At 38.0% G+C, this 17,123-nt stretch overlaps 1 protein-coding gene across 1 annotated transcript in view; it reads right to left on the reverse strand.

The window, feature by feature from the left end:
• DNAH10 (dynein axonemal heavy chain 10) overlaps positions 1–17,123 on the reverse strand; it is a gene marked incomplete at both ends in the record, with an annotated part of 53,944 nt that overhangs the window by 18,799 nt on the left and 18,022 nt on the right. The window contains 30 exons of the mRNA XM_079543649.1: positions 170–373; positions 1,264–1,435; positions 2,062–2,250; positions 2,553–2,720; positions 3,214–3,307; positions 3,666–3,838; positions 4,225–4,485; positions 5,108–5,260; positions 5,655–5,800; positions 6,699–6,818; positions 7,271–7,487; positions 7,792–7,926; positions 8,294–8,416; positions 8,533–8,668; positions 8,991–9,149; positions 9,316–9,434; positions 9,602–9,793; positions 10,493–10,639; positions 10,731–10,919; positions 11,312–11,464; positions 11,857–11,991; positions 12,537–12,720; positions 12,807–13,076; positions 13,536–13,759; positions 14,225–14,458; positions 14,793–14,915; positions 15,016–15,249; positions 15,652–15,808; positions 15,908–16,119; positions 16,741–16,919. Of these exons, the coding sequence (XP_079399775.1) occupies positions 170–373; positions 1,264–1,435; positions 2,062–2,250; positions 2,553–2,720; positions 3,214–3,307; positions 3,666–3,838; positions 4,225–4,485; positions 5,108–5,260; positions 5,655–5,800; positions 6,699–6,818; positions 7,271–7,487; positions 7,792–7,926; positions 8,294–8,416; positions 8,533–8,668; positions 8,991–9,149; positions 9,316–9,434; positions 9,602–9,793; positions 10,493–10,639; positions 10,731–10,919; positions 11,312–11,464; positions 11,857–11,991; positions 12,537–12,720; positions 12,807–13,076; positions 13,536–13,759; positions 14,225–14,458; positions 14,793–14,915; positions 15,016–15,249; positions 15,652–15,808; positions 15,908–16,119; positions 16,741–16,919 (5,202 nt within the window). The remainder of the gene's footprint in view (positions 1–169; positions 374–1,263; positions 1,436–2,061; positions 2,251–2,552; positions 2,721–3,213; positions 3,308–3,665; positions 3,839–4,224; positions 4,486–5,107; positions 5,261–5,654; positions 5,801–6,698; positions 6,819–7,270; positions 7,488–7,791; positions 7,927–8,293; positions 8,417–8,532; positions 8,669–8,990; positions 9,150–9,315; positions 9,435–9,601; positions 9,794–10,492; positions 10,640–10,730; positions 10,920–11,311; positions 11,465–11,856; positions 11,992–12,536; positions 12,721–12,806; positions 13,077–13,535; positions 13,760–14,224; positions 14,459–14,792; positions 14,916–15,015; positions 15,250–15,651; positions 15,809–15,907; positions 16,120–16,740; positions 16,920–17,123) is intronic.

Here is a 17,123-nt window from a genome sequence, read left to right on the forward strand (position 1 = left end):
CCAATAATATCCACTGATACATGGCACTTAACTGGAAAACATCATGCAAATGTGTAATCATTAAACCTGCTCCGCTTCGCTTTAGCTGTGGCAGTCTGCTGGAGATTTTGTCTTGCCTACAAACCTGTGTTTGACAGGGAAGGGATGAAGCAGTGTATATAATTGATACCTGGGAAATTTCTGCACCACGTTCTCAGACTGTCCCCAACTGGGGACATTCCCAGGACAATATGAAGGTTGCTTGTACATTTGTTTACAAAATATTGCCAGACGCTCTGTTTAGCTGGGTTCACACCAGCTTTAATAGCTTCGTCTCCAATCTGACTTAGTATGGTGTCTTTTTCATCATCTGCAAAAAGGGCTGGCACCATTCCTGTAACATATGGACAGAAGAATGCTACTGAGAACAATTTATAACCATATGGCTGGGGACAGAGCAAATGGGAAACTAGAGTGACAAGTATTAAACCTAATTCAGCAAAAATGATTCTGGGCAGTTCTAAATGAACCTATTAATCTCTCTGTGCTTCTCCTCCTCACCCATAATGGACAACATACAGGAAATACTTTAGATGATGCAAGGGGATTTAGAAGAATAATTGCTTTGGTTTTGTTTGGGCTTCAGCAACATATACAAAATGTCACAAGAACACAAAATGCTTTTACTCATGTAAGGAAAACATTCATTTGTGTCTCAAAACCACCAATCACATTTTCAGTCTCTCCATCAAATGGTCGTATTGCATGAGTTACCTAATGACTGACATAAGCAGAACAGAACAGAGAGAACCATACCAAGAAAAGGGATCAAAAAATCAGATTCTGTATGAACTTCTATAGAGAGGATGGTCATACAGAGCTGCTAATCTTCGCCAGCTGCATACAATAAAAGACAGTAAACTATAGCTTAAGATTTATATACAAGCAGCTGTTGTTGCTCAGGTGAATGCTATTTAAAAGCAAATGAGAGAAAAGAGAGCTTGTGATTAAACACAACTGAAGTTGTACTCTGGTCTTGGAAAAAGCATGAGGTTCCTGCAAAACTATGATCAGTGTGCACTTTTAGGCTCCCCCGATGCATATAAATGACAATACAATGTCAAAAAGCCATCATTAAGGCCAAGATAATTTTAGGTAGTATTGAAAGGTGTAACTAACTACAGCAGCAGAGAATACAGGGTGAAATAGTAAAAGCTGGACCAAGGGTGCATTTGAGTCACAAGCAGATACTATACTGGCAGTAATTCAGGCTGTGTGTGTCACCTGAAGTTAACATGTTATTGATGAGCTCCAAGAAACTCTCTTCTGCTACATGGCCATCTGTAAACAAGAAGACTATTGACTTGTTCTCAATACCAAGCTTCTGGTACAGGCTTTTCAGGTCTTCTCGGAAGTTATTTTCTCTATATCCCCGAGTCAAGATGATTTCAAATACCTAGGGATGCAAACAAATATTAAGAAGAGACAGACGAACCCAAGACATAATGGTAACTTTGAAACTCAATTTGAACTAGATTGGATGAAAGGTTTTGGTTTGGCCACCATCCATCAGTAAATTTATGCACTGCACTCTTTCCAAACAATTACATTTGTACAAACCTACAGGATTGCAATTTTAAAATTTGACTGCCCTTTGTATTCACCCTCCCTTTTCATTCTTCCCCTCCAAACCAACAGTTTCCTTAAGAAACTCTTGAAGGAGGAACATTTCCTATCTAAAATATTACAATATCAATCACAATAGGGTTCCTTGAGAAGCACCAGAGTGATGCTGTAGTACAGATAAGCAACAAAAGCAATAATTAGGTACTATTAGATTTGACCCTAAAACCCATCCTTGTTTTCTGTCCCCAAGTGCCAAAATCTAGATTCAAGCAACAAGAGCCTAGATCACCCACAGCCTCCTAGCAAACTGTTTTCTTCTCTTCACACGGAAGAGATGCCAGCCTAATCTTATCTTGACTGCCTTTCCCCTCCTCCTCTCATCCCCATCCAATTTAATCCTCATCCCACTGTTGCTTTCCTTGTCTTCATTCACTGCAAAGATGCACAGACACTAACCTCACATCCAGCTGTAAAGGCAGCCAATCTTGTAAGAGACTGCTTTCCTGAGCCTCCAACTCCTATGAGTAGGGCATGGCCACGATCCATCCGTATGATGCGATATACATGGATTAAATGTTCCAAAGCATCATCAAAAAGAACTAGATTCATTTTAACATTAGCCTCATTATATTCCTCCAAAATCTCCTGCAGAGAAAGGTGGCCAGAACGTTACTAGGAGACCAAGAAAACAATAACATTAATAAAATAACAACCCATTTAGCTGCATTATTGCTAGAAAAGATCATCAAGGAAAATAAATAATTAGAAAGCACTGCCATAGCTGACCCTCAATTTTCATAATTCCAGATGCCAAATGAGAGTCTTCTGTGCACACTGTTGTATGTGTGCACATACAAACTGATTTCACCTTGTTTGGTGCAATTTCCTGCCCATTCCTCATGCAAAGACACAAAAATCACACATAGTTCCAAACTGAAGCACACTACCTGAAAGAGATTTTTTGCCACATCATAGGCTTGTATATCTTCATAAATACGAGGCTCTCCCTCATTCAGTGCCGTCCTGAAATCCCCAAAAAGAATAGGATCCCTCATAGCCTGCTCCAATTCATCTCTGAAATTCTCTTCAATCAGGTTTTTGATATGTCCTTGTACCTTTGTGTATAAGAAATAACTTAGGCAACAGAACAAAGCAGGTATTTTTGAGTCCAGGGATACTTAAAAGAGTGATATTAATAATGCACATTCTTGCTCAAATATTGACTTATTTCCAAGAGTGAAAGCTAGTGAGGTTACCAGAAGAACCAGACCACAACGTCCTTTGTGTTCTATGATACAAAATGGCCTAATAGGAAATTCAGGAACCATCCAAGTCAATGGACTGCAGAAATTTAAGACAGAAAGCAATACACCTTATTAAAAAAAAATCTGTTCCTTCAACAGATCTGCTCACTTAATCTGCCATGGTTACTTTATTTCAGAGAGCTCCACAGATTACATTTTAAGATAATGTAGTAACAACACAGCAGTTAGACGAGTCTGCAGTATGACTGCAAGACCTGAATGCAATAGTTGATAACGCTGCTGTGGCAAATTAATTGCCACTGTAATATTCAGTAACTAATGAAAGTTGAAAGAAATTACTCACCAAAGCTTTATCTGCTTCATTAATCAGCCTGTCATGGAAAACCCTCAGGCACTCATTTCTCCAAACTCTCACCATCTGTGTGACTGTTTGAAACCTGCATTAATTTCAAAATATCAGAGTGACCCAAGCAAACTGATTTGACCAAAAGTCTGGACTGATTTTTTTAAAAACTCTTCTACTGTTTTGTTTTTTTCTTTCCCTCTTCATAAAGATAAAAAAAATTGCATCAATATCTTCAGGTATCTTATTTAAGGAAGATTAATGCAATAGTATTTGTCATCAAAAGTAGTATTGTAATTAAGGATGTTCCTGCACATCTTCTCACTCTGGTGAAGGTTTAATGAAAAGCAATGAGATGTGATTGATTTCATGCACCAAGCTTCCTCATTTTACCCCAGCTTCATCCAAACAAACAGGTAAAGGACTACTGAAGACAATTTTTATATTCTTACCTCTCTGGGGTTGTAAGAATAAGTCCATTATAGACCCTGGAAAGGTCCCGCAGGTTAAAAATGTAGTGGAATTTGGAAGGAGTAGGGGGTAGGTCACAGACAATCCTTTTATAAAGCTCCAAGGTGCATACTGTTATGGTCTCAGAGATAGCTGATATAGACTCATTAAACATCTGCAAACATGAGAGAAAAAAGAGATGTTTTCATGCAACTGCCCATAGAAAATTGAATACTATCAAATATTCTGCTTTCCAGCTTTTCAAATAACTTAGAGTAAACATTTTTAGAAATTTGTATTCCTGTGCAGCATTCCTGCAAATATACAGAAATTAAATGTTTTTGGGTACGGTGCATCTTCACTGAAAGTAACATCACACTCAATTACTGGAATTTCTACAGTGTTTTCACAAGAGAAAAAATAAATTAGTCTAAAACTACTACTTCTCTAAATGAGAAGGAAACTTGATAACAAATGTTTTTAGATCCTGTGACAACACAAAAATAAGTGTGTATTTCAAAATAAACCCGTTAAGCAATCCTTCAACAAGAGTGAAATTACCGCAGTGTGGCCTTTCAGGATGGAGGCGTAGATCAAATTCAGTGATTGCTCAGAAGGAAAAGGTATGTTAAAAACACTGAAGAGTGAGATGAATCGAGGGTCGACTTCATTCCGACCTCCTCCAGCTTTCCCCATGGCAGCAACAAATCCCAGATCTCGGAGCATTTTACAGTTCATCTCCTTACTGCGGTCATACAAGAAACCTTTTTCTAGCAGCAGCTTCAACAAGGCAATGGGTTGCTGCGTGCCATACTCATCAACCTTTGTAACACAGAAAGCAGCAAGATATTTAGAGCGCAGTATATCAACATGCCAAATACTGCTATAAACATGAAAATATTGTGCTCCCTACTTGGGACAGCGTTACACAGACTACATAACACTTGGTAGAGCTCTGGCACTGACTGTGAACATTCATTCTGATGTCTCATACAATAAAAGTGCCTCTTCTCCATGATAAACTAAAAACGCACATCCTTTCCTGCTCCAATTCTAAAGAGAAAGGGAGGTTCCTACAAGAAGCATCCTGCAACCAATATTAGGCCACAGGCAAATGATTTTAACGCCATTTACAGTTGGATTTAATGATCTTGAAGGTCTTTTCCAACCTGAGCGATTCTATGATTCTATAAGAAGTGATTTGAAAGGAAATATTTCTTATCTAGAGGTCAAATACTGCAATAGACAGAAATACCCCACACTGCACACAAGTCCCACAGTTCCCAAACTAAAAAGCAGTTATGTACTTCCACGAATCCCCTTGACTTGTGATATAAGACCTAGTCCTTTCACACAGTTGAATCTGTATATGAAGGCATGACATCAGTGCCACCATAAATGTTTCCAAAATACCTTGTGGTATTTTATAACAGTGGCAGCTTACCCTTGGCATATTCATATCATCCATGAAAATAATGAGACGTTTTCCCATAGGAGGGCCATAAGTGTCTTTAGTTCGTTTCTCTACGTTTGTTTCTAGATTTCTCTGGACGTCCATTGATGTTGTACGGGAAGAGAAGTTCATCACTAGGAGAAGCTGCAAAGAGGAGGAAATTGATAAGAATGGATTTTTACCTTTTTTTGTTCCCCTCCAAACTAGAGTATTCTACAGAATATTCTTTATATTAAGTTGTCAGACATATCAAAAACACTCCTCTGGTTCAGTTACCCATTTGAATTACAGACAACAAAGAAGTAAAATTCTTCTTAAATCTTTGATAAAGTAAGAGAACAAAATATTTCTTTCCTTTAAGAATTCACAAATCATCATTACAATTTGGGCCTGAGCTTGCAGTTAGATCTCTGAACCTTCATGAGGCCTCAAAGTCAATACTGCTACTCACAGGCTCAGGCTTCAGAACAGAAATTTAACACAAGGTCACAAAATGAAAATGCAGCTTTATAAACAAGGCAAAATGCCTCATACGTACATTAAGGTCTTCGTTCAGACTGCTTAAGAAGTTCTGCGTTGTTGCTGTTTTAGAAGTACCTGATTCACCTACAAGAACAACTGGGTGTTTTATTTTTACCATTTGTTCTAGCAACCAAGTAGTGCGTGTTGTATCCACTGTAGGCACTGAAAAAGATCATGAATAGAACAGCAGGTTAAAATTGAAGGCAGTGCAGCCCAGGCAATTTATATTTATGGAACACAGCTGGATCAGATTCACAATTAACATGCAGTTGCACAAAGACGTAACCTGAAATATCGACTTACTAACAATGTTGAAGAAAAACTTTAATTGCTTAACCACAGCTACTCAATTTTTATCACTGGGCTCTTTTCTCCTATTGACATGTAAGAAAATTAGTTCTCCACATAGGAGCACCACAGACTGGTTAAATTCCACGTAATCCCTATTCCAAGGACATAATCAGGATATACTTGGATCAGGACTTATTTTTCCCTGAAACATACAGAGATGAATTTTGTTCTATGTGAATAGCCTGCCATCAGGAACAATTTTATAGACAATACCATTACCTATTGTGTCAGTGAAATTAATCTATGCTTGCTGAATCTTACTATAATACAACCTGGACCAATTTAGTCTTAACTATGAAAAGCGCTTGTCATCATTATATAGTATTTCAAGTAACAACCAATAATGGCCTTAAAAATGAATTTTTTATCTACTGAGCACTTGAACTGGTGATGTGAGATTTTTTCAGAGTTTCTGGCCAAGTACACACACACAAAAAAAAAAATCAATCTTCTGCTCTTCTGACTCTTTCAAAATGCCGTAGGCACTGAAAAAAGTTCTTCCTCATTTCATTATTACACAGTGCTGTAAATATCAACTCTATTCCTGCTAATCTACTCTAACAAGAGCATTAAATAAATTGGTTTCTGTCATCACATGAAACTGAAAAAGAGTAGATGCCCTTCAGCACACGGTGAGGACACTTACGTTAAGTCCACTCACACATTATGAAGTAAAAGCACACTGCCACTTTTTTTATCTTACACTCACCTAGGATGTCAAGAAACTTCTTTTGAGGATTATGAATATATCCAGGAACAAGTTGCATCCAAGGTACCCACTTTTTTTTAAATCCATCAAAATGAAAGTCATACAAAGTTGGCAGCTGACCTGAAAACCATTAAACAGCTGAAAAGTTCCTAGGACACTTCAACATTTCATAAGACTGAAATGAAAGTAAAGGATGTGATTCTGGGTCAAGTAGAGCAACGCTGTTCCACTTGTCATTTAACCCAGAAAAACACCTAACAAAATTCTCCTAGTCCAGTATTTGAGTCATATTATCAATTAATAAGCACTTTTCCAATGGTTTTCATTTCCCTTTTTGTTTTTCCTTTCACTTTTTACATTTTCTGGCTGGCACAGTTCTGTGAAGGTAAGCCAGTAACTAAGAGTCAGCCAGCAATAGTATCTCTACACATTTTCAGTGACAGTCCTTCAGAGAACATCAAACATTTTCATGGCAGATAGCTGTAAGGAAGTACAATGTTCTCACTTCAAGGAAACCAAGACTTTTCCAACATAATCAACGCGATTTGGAGTACGTTACAATAAAATCCTACCTGGCAGCTCCCCTGGCTTAGCCAGGATGTTCTCATCGTGAACAGTTGACATACAAGAAATATGTTTAATGTATTTATCAAATTTAACTCTTCCAGCATCAAGAAGAGAAGCACCTAAAGAAAAATATAAAGCTTCCAAGAAAAAGCACTCTAGAACATCAGGATCATCAGGTTTTTCTACAAGAAGAGCTTCCAGCATCACAGTCAGCTGAACCACCTGTTGTAAAAAAGGTCAAAAGTGTAAACAGAATCACTATTTAGATAGGTAAAAACTCTTACTATGTTTTCAGCTGTTTGAGTGTTTGCTGATCTTTGGTCCTTACAGATGTATCTACTGATACAAGTATTAATCATAGCAGGATGGCACTGGTAAGGAACTGACTGTTTCTATTGTTTCTTGGTAGCAAACTGAGATTTCACTGTGAACTCTACTCTTGTGATTTCCTTGGGAGATTTTTGCCTTCATTAGTCAGCTCCACTTCTAAGATAAACTTTTTCAACCTTTATTTTCTATTCCTCACCATGTTTAAATCTGTTTGAGGAACAATGGTCTTCAGCCTTTCTTCTTGTTTGCCATCCACAACTCCCTCTGTAATCATATCAATAAGGCAGGGCACGTATTTTTCAAAGAGACGATTCAATTCAATTCTCTCTTGCTGAGGGAAAAAAGGGACAATAATTAAACACACAGAAAAGTGGAAGGGTGACAGTGAAAGCAGAGTTTCCCATCAACACCTGGCTGACCAAGTATAATTGCTTTTACAGGAGTGACAGAATACAGGCAAATTAAGAAATTTAAGAGTTATACAGACTGTTTTTTTGGCAGCTGAGGATCTGCATTCGTCAGGTGATAGTAACTAAGTTTTCTTAATTCAGAACTTAATGACAGATGAACCATAAGCCAATTCAGAAGATGAGACTGACTTTTTACAAAGATGTTCTGTGTTTTGTTTTTTTCCCTCTTCTTTCTACAGTTCAGTATTTAATAAAAAATACTCTATGTCCAAATGCAGAAAATCCCACCTCATTTTCTCTTCCTTGCGTCCACTTCTGCCAGTAAGGCTTATATTTCAGATTTTTAGGATCCACAAAGACCATTCCACAGCGGGATACTGTGGCAGGAGATGCATACTGTAAGTCACCAACCTGTAAAATAATCATACCACATAATCATGCCTTCAAAGAATAGACAGAGTAACTACTTTTACAGGCTGTGTAGATCTAGCCTCATCTAACCCCTCCCACATACAGCCATTTCCTACCTCAAACAACAGTGCACAGTGAGACTGGAGTCTAATCCTCTCCCCGTTTGCCAGGGTCAATAACTTATTGTCATCCATGACAGAATTCATGTTTTCAACCCATAGAGCATCTACATCTCCATCAAACAGAATGTACCTGTGGATACAGGAGCCAAGGGATATATAATCTCTGACTTCAGTCACATATTTCAGAACTCAGACATTCCATCAAAGGCATCAATGTCAGCCCAGGTGTTTTGAAGTCTCCCCTGCATTTTTGATCACTGCATTGTTTCTATTCATCTCACTGAGGCACACAACTCACAAGAAATAGAAAGATACCCTTAGACACTTTGCATTCACTTATCATTTGTTTCTGAACTAGCATAGTATCAAATAATGTGTATTATATTAAAAAAATAAAAGTTGACATAAAATTCAGTACCTAAAAGTTATCACAGTAATTTCTAGCTGTCTACCTTCGTTCTTTCTTGTCAGTAGGCCTGTTGATATCCCGAAAAATGTTTGACAGGACTCCATCTGTCCAGTCTCGTGTGGTAGGGTCAAGGATCCCATATAGTTCAATCACAGACATAGCTTTAGGATTCAGTGTGTAAAGCTTTGTCAACAATCCCAGCCTAGAAATACAAAAGGAAAGCAATATTATTTATGTATACATTTATATTATGAGAATACCACCTTATGATAACCCAAGCATACGTTATGGCTAGCTATTAATGATTTCGATATGACTACACAAGTCATTTTACAGCCACCTTTCCATGTATCAAACTGTATACTTACTTGTTCTGGGCTTGGCACAAAGCATTAATGACAACCGATTTGCCACCTCCAGTCGGCCCAACCACCATTGTAGTGTGTCTAGTTATCATTGTCTCATACATCTGAACAACTTTATCCACCTGAAAAAATACATATTAATTCAACAGACTGCTATCCATAGGTCTATGGACAAGATCAGCAGCTGGTCTATACCTACTAAGCTTTCCTGGAACCATTCTGGAGTGCAGCAATGCATATCCAGCCTAATGTTTACAACAAAAACTTGGGCAATTAACATTTTTTATACCTGAACTGGTAAAACAACATAACCTCCTTCTTCCAGCACTTGTTCTACAGCATCATTAAAGTCAGGGTAGCGGACTCGAGGGCAGTCCAGGCCAGGAAACAGGTCAGAGATTAGGCCAAGGAAGAGAGGTACGTCTTCAAACACAAATTTAGGAAGATTCATATCTCGTAGAGCTCTCATCAGTACAACATCCTAGACAAAATACAGCAGAATCACTCTCTACCAAACAGGTAACCAATTACCTAATATGTAGTAATTTCAATCATCACCAAAAACCATTGCACAATTACTTTAGTACAGCTTTGAGAATGCTTTCTTGGCTTCAGCTACTAGTGGAAAAGAGGCCATTTTGAAAGGATTAAGTTGACCAATAGTTAAGAATGCTGCCTTTTTCAACTATATTAACAAAATGCTGTGTGGCTAGAGTGATCATACTACAATTTCCCTGATTTGATGCTAAAATAAGCAATTGTTTTATAAATATTCCCAAATTCTGCAATTATTGCAGCATCAAAAAGCTTTTGTTTGTAAGTACGATGCACCACTTGAGCTACCAAATGAACAACAATATGAATGGAGCACCCACTTTGGGTATTATCTTCAGAAAGTAGTTTTCACTATTTATCCAGGATAAATAGTGCATCCTGGACTTAATATCAAGACTGCACATGAAGTAAAACACCTCATTTTTTATAGGTTTCCCTACCAAGTTCTGATGCTACCTTGCTGGTAGAGGGCATCATGAAGCTCAGTAAGAACACAGTAAAATAATAAGACAAAGAACACCAATGCTTCTATTTCAAATGCAGACAAACTACAGCGAATGTGTAAACACATATTACTCCCAATGAAAAGTATGAGCTGCAAAGGGTAAATAAGTAGCAAGCCTACCTCACTGAGGTCTGGTGATCCCCTTTTCAATTCCCCAGCCATCACCAACACTGACTTAAGGGCCCGCAGCCCAAAATCATAATGATGTTGTTTAGAAAGTTGTTCTTTTGCCAGCTTGTACAGCACTGTCATCTTTTTGGCAAGGACCTGTTTGAGAGTTAAATAATCACAGACGTGAAGTTACAACAAAACACAGAGCACGCATACAAGGGTATGGAGAGCAATACAGTTTTCTTACCTTTGCCGTAAGGAATCCTTCAGAAAAGAGCATGATTTCGCAGATTTGCTGAAGATCTGGTACAATAACAACCACAGGCCTGAACAAAGCTTTTACAGACTCAGGGAGCTCAGTCCGGCCAGCATAACCAGGATTCATTGTAATAAAAATGCCCATTCGGCTATCAAGGTTTATTTCTTGTCCTTCAAACTAAAAGCACATGAAAACTTTAGCACAATGTGTGTTTGTAACTGAAACATTACCATTTGCTGAAAGAGAAAACCAGTGACACTGGAACACCCACTTGGGACAGTGTGTTAAAAATGCAGCTTTAGATATGAATGTAGGTACATTTAATTACTATTTTCTATTTAGCTTACTTTTCTCCTACTTCACAAGGGGAGAATCTAGCAAAGGATTAGAAAACAAGCAAAGCTTTAATATCTTTGAATCTCAGAGTACATATTCTGGAGTCCAAAACACTCAGCACAAAGCAATTACCACAGAAACAGCCCTTCGATCTCCCAGTTGGGCCCAGTCCTGGATCTTTGCCTCTAGCACAAGATCAGCCTTCACAATTACTCTTCTTTTTCAGTGTTTACCTGAAATGTTTTCTGATGATTCATTAAAGCATTTCGAATAACTTGAATCTGAGAAGAAATGACTGAAAGCACAGAAGCATCGATACGATTGAATTCATCAAAGCATCCCCATGCTCCACACTGGGCAAGACCAGAGAAGATTTTACCAACTGCCTAACAAGAAGAAGAAAAACATCTCAGCAATGAGTACGTTAAAGAATCCACCACCAGCAAACTGGAGTATGCTAAAACTCTTAATGGCTGGGTAAAAATCTCTGGATACATTCAGGAGCTAGCAATCCGCCCTAGGTAACTATTTGCTAAGTGCAGATAGCCCATAATGAGCTTAGACACACTTAGCCATTGTTTCCCTGTTTGAAAGAACAGATAGAATCTTCAAATTCCCTTTAACATTTATTCAAAATAGTTATTTTTTACTCTATTTCATTGGCATGGTAACTCTAAAGGAGGCACATGTTCAGAAGTTCAAAACCTGTGCTTATTCTGTGTGCTGGAAAAGAACAGTAAATGGAACTTTCCATAGAATGCAGATCTTAAAAACTTACTTTGAAATCCATGCCTTCTCCACAGTTTGTCACCACACACAGCAAGCCCAGTGCTTTGGCCAGATCCTTGGTTGTTTCTGTTTTCCCTGTACCTGCTGGCCCTGCTGGTGCTCCTCCCAAAAACATTGATAAAGCCTTTGAAGACAGACCAAAGAACAAAGTGTAACACAATGGAAAGTGCAGCAATAGCAGCAGAGCAGCAAGAACCTAGCTACAAGGAGTGAGGATGTGCACAAATACAAAAGCTGTGGGCACAGAAATGAAGAAAAGAAGCTGCTTACCTTCAGGCCTCGGGTATGCAGGAATCTCCAGTGAGATCTGCACTTGAACAGACCTCATTTGAACAGACCCTAGCTTGGCCCGGACTTCCTACCAGGTGATCAATCACCAGTTCAAGCCATGACTTAGCATTTCCACTACAAAAAGGATTTTATTAAGCTGGTAGCAAATTCACAAACAAATCCATGGGTACAACAAGCCTTAAATCTCATTTCTGCATGCGTTCTATATTATCTTCAAAGCAACTAGTTTAGAAGACTATTGCAACCTACTTATTATACATTTGTGTTCACACTGTATTTCTTCTACTTTCTTTTATGTCCCAGTTGCCAACTATGCGACAGCATGGAAGCATGTTTTACAAGTGCACGTCAGCTAAAAAGAACTCCTTTAACACATACCTGTGTGAATGTGAGATAGATACGATCAGTAAGCGGGGTGATCACGAGGCGCCCGTTCAAACCCATGTACTCATAACCATATGAAAATGTCCCTGTGCACTGCCGCACACTCAGCTCATCTGGTTCTCGGTCCCAATAAAAGCGCAGCTGGCTTTCCCATTCAAATTCCTGAGCCTGCAGAATGCTGCACAAGAGACGTGCACACATGAGGTGAAGGGATAGATATAGAGCTTATGGCTCTGGTATTTTCTCAGGAGGTTGAGGATTTACCTGTCTCTGACAAAGGTATCGACGATGTCTCTGGCATGAACATCAATGATGAGAACAGTGTTGTATTTTTTCCTGTCGTTTTTGCTCAAAGGTGCAGTAATGCGAGTAACCAGCTCATCAATTTGTTGGTGCATTTTTTTAGCATACAGTTTCATTGCCTGTTTTTCTCCTTTCTTCACTTTCCGAAAGACATCCTCAACCTCCCACGTCCACCACACCTGATTGGCAGCCAGCACCATCATGCCTTGGTAGAGTAACATCCAATCAACTCTATGGGAAATACAGTATGGGAGTCTGAGTTACTGTTTAAGTAAATGATCACAACAAAAAACAGGAAGTCCCTCCTATTTCTACAACGACAACATGACCAAAACTTTATAAAGACGAATAAAATCAAGGTGTGAGATATTATTTCTAAAGTCTAGAAAATACTCTCATGAAAAACAACCTATGCCATGTGTAACAATGACAAGACAGAATTTATAATAAGAAAAATTGTGCACACGTTACTAAAAATGAAAATTCAAGCCTTACAAAACCACTGAGAGTAAATAAAACATTTTTTCTGGTTAAAATACTACATATGCAGGTATCCATACTCCTCTGCATTATAGAAATACAGGCTAAGCTGTGTCTAAATTAGAAAATGAAGTTTCTGTTTTTCTGTATCACTAAGGGTTCATAGTAACATATAAGTACTTGTATTATCTTTGACACTGATGGTTTCACCTGCTTCTGTCTTCACAGTATCGAAAAATAGCCTCCTTAGTAAGAAGTCTGTTTGTTCGTCTCATTTCTCCCAGCACTGCTGTCATCCAGTTCTCCACTCTGCCCTCTGCAGCTACAGCCTGCCGGAAATCCATCACCTCCCCCTCAGCTGAAATCATGGCTGTGGCGATTTTCTTATCACCATCACCATCCTGAAACCTCAGGGAAGCTATGTTATCGTACATCTGAAATGCACCAACAGAGAAATTGACATAAGAGAAATCAAGCTTGAAAGATTCAAGTGTACCTAGCCCTCATTTTAATGTTGAAAGGAAGTTTTCACCATCTCCAGAGAGAAATGGATCTGACTGTAAGTAATCAAATACAAACACTGAGGCATACAGCCCAGCAGCCCTACTGCACAGTAAACAAAGCAAATGATCAGGTTCAAGTGACTTTTTTATTTTCCTCGAAAGTAAAGACCTCTCAGGAGCTACAGGAAGGTTATTTAGTGATAGGTCATTATGTCGTATCTCAAACCTTCTTTACATAACTGGTTGATTTGTTCAGAAGTTTCTTGAAGAAGCTGCCAAGATGTTCTTTGTATGCAGGAAATATTAGCACACACTTAGCAGCATGTACAGAATAGTCTATTCAGCTCTTCAAAGCACTTAAAAGTGAAGGGCACTTCGGAAAACCAGACACTGTACCTTTATCATGTGTTCCTGGACACAAAGTGGGTTACTGCTGCCAAGGATACTGAGCAGCTCTTCATCAGATATAAAGAAAAACCTTGGGAAGGCATTTCGCTTTGAATCCAAATAATCATTCAAGCTTTTCTGACATTTCTCCAGCACATTATTGATATGGTGGAGGTCTGATAGACGATTTGGGGCCTCACAGGATTTTTTAATTATTGGTTCTTCTGCAGTTTCATCCATTATCTACGTGGGAAATAAAATTAGAAAATAACAAACAGCAGTGAATTACACTAAATTACATCTAGTGATAAAACAGACTGCACAAGCAGTACAGGTTCTTTCAACAATGAATTAATTTTAAATATGGTTTCCTATACTGCAGTACTGTATGAGCACAGAGGTAAGTATGCACATTCTTAAAGCTGAGAGCATGAAGATACTGCAAAAGCAAGTGAAAGAGAAGACTGTATCCCACACCATGCAAGCATAATCACATACCTGACTTTGCTCCTGTGTACAGCAGTACTTCAAGAGCATGTATAGCACTGTGGAATCACAGTACAATTCGGTTACTTGCCTTTTTGAACATACTGTCTACACTGTCAAATATTTCAGCTTCTTCTGAAAGCTGTGATCTTATATCTCCGCCAACAAAGATGCTCTCCAGGTACATCCATTTTCTCTGAACCACCATCCAGATCTAAGAGTTAAATGTTACCAACAAAGATTTAAAAAAAAAGAAAGGAAAATCCTGATTATAAATAAATGTTAATAATTTAGCCCAACACTTTCTTCCCTACCTCAATTACTTCACCAATCAACGACAGAGTTTTTTCCAAATGGTAAACAGTTGAAAGGAAAGGACCCACGAAACGACTGCCCAAGATACTCTGAAGATTGACACTGTTGTCATCAAGAATCTCTAAAATTTCATCTACAGATCCCAGAATAAAGCCACGCTTCTCAGTGCCTTTGAAATATATTTGCACAGTAAATTTCAGCTGTTCCCATGTTTCTGTTATGTCCTTCATACTCTGTATGTGCACAGAAAAAGATGTGTTTCAGTCTTCAAAACCTAGAGAACTATAATTGTAGCACAGAAATGAAATCAATTAACTCCACAAAACTTTTGCACAGATTTCCAGCACTGGTTTATAAAAAGGTTTGTTTAAAAACATCATGATTAAGATCAAATGAATTCCATTTTTCATAGACCAAACTTGCTTATTGTGACAGCAAAATCCATACACTGCTGTGAAAGCCACGACAGGTAGGATTTTCTGCTGTTTTGTAGCTTATTAACAGAGCTATTGGTTTATTTACATTACAGCACCTCCCTGAAGACAGTGGAACTTACTGTCATGCCACTCAAGATCTCACATTAAAAAAACTGTTGTCATCGATGTGTGTTTAGTTTTATTATGATTTTAAATTACCTTCTCAACACTAAGCTCCTTAACAGCTGTTCCAACTATTTCATTGATAATATCTGAGTGCCTGTGAAGTTCCATAGCAAACATATTCTCCAAAGTAAACGTTTCAGTTGTCATTTCAAACCTTGTGCCTGTTCTCTCCATAAGGTCTTGCCAATGCCTGTATAAAATTGATGCATCAGTAACTATACCACGATACAGGAAAATGAAAACAAATGTTTTCCATTTGTTTGCATTATTTAAATAAATAAAAGCAAACCTTTCTCTTAGAGCTTCATTTTTCAAATCAAGCAACAAAGGAATGGAGTCTCTAAATGCCTTCAGTTTTGTTTCCAAGTGACAGGCTGCTGGCATACTGCGGACTTGTTTGGGCAGCTTTCGAAAAGCTTTAAGAAATCCTTCAATTCCTTCCTGAAGAAACTGCACATTGAGGTTTATCCAGAGTGTCCGAGACCATTCCTCTTTAGCTGCCTGGGAACAAGGTTATCAGGAGGAAAAAAAAAACCATATTTCTCTTTGTTTTCTGGTACAGCAGGATCTAGAGACCACAGTCAGGATGTGATCGCATTAACATTTTATAAACAGAGAAAGAGGCAAGTTAACATTCAAGGCAGATTCATAACCAAAACAAATAATGAATAAATCAAAAGTAAACATGGAGAAGAGGAAAATCATTCTTAAGAGCATACTTTACAACCAGTCTGGCTGCTGGCTGATCAGGGCATTTTAATCTTGGAAAAATAGAACTTCTTAAAAATTCTAAGACCAAGCCTGAGATATCTGCTGTCACCTGCACATCCAAAAGTTGTCCCACAGAAATAATCAGCAGATATGTACAACATAAGACCATCCAATAATTTCTGAGGAATGAGTGGCTGTACCTATCTCATAAATGTATGTGTTTGGTTTACTATGGAGACATTCTGTTCTCCTCTATTAACATCATTAAACTGACATCATGATGGTAAATTACAGGTTAGTTTACTTCATGCAAAGGAACAGAGTTCATAGTAACTAAAAGACAATGCAAGCTCTTCTATTTTCCACCTTTGCATGTAGTATGTGCTTGAACATAAGCTTGCATGCACTTACCTTCTGTAATTCATAAATTTCATAGACTTGCTTTAGACCTTTCATATCATTCTGCATTTTCATTAAGTCAGGATACACTTTAGCTGGCAAGTCAAAAAGTTTCTCAACACTGCCCAGTTCCTGATGAATTTCTTCCAGTTTTTCCATTTCTTTTTCAAAAATGGCCATGAGTTCCAGCCCTGGAAAAGGATGGATGTTTTTCTAGATAAACAATCCAATGCATTATGGGGAATAAATAAGACAGCATTTGCACATAGTCAGTAGAAATTACAGTAATAAAAGTGTCATATTGATCAGTTGATCAGTTTGTATGTTAAGGAAAACACAATTTTCTTGTTTTACATAAAATTTGATGAATTTTCCAAAAAAAATTATTGTTAAGA

The sequence above is a fragment of the Tetrao urogallus genome, assembly GCF_951394365.1.
Source record: "Tetrao urogallus genome assembly, chromosome: 17".
Lineage (NCBI taxonomy): Eukaryota > Metazoa > Chordata > Aves > Galliformes > Phasianidae > Tetrao > Tetrao urogallus.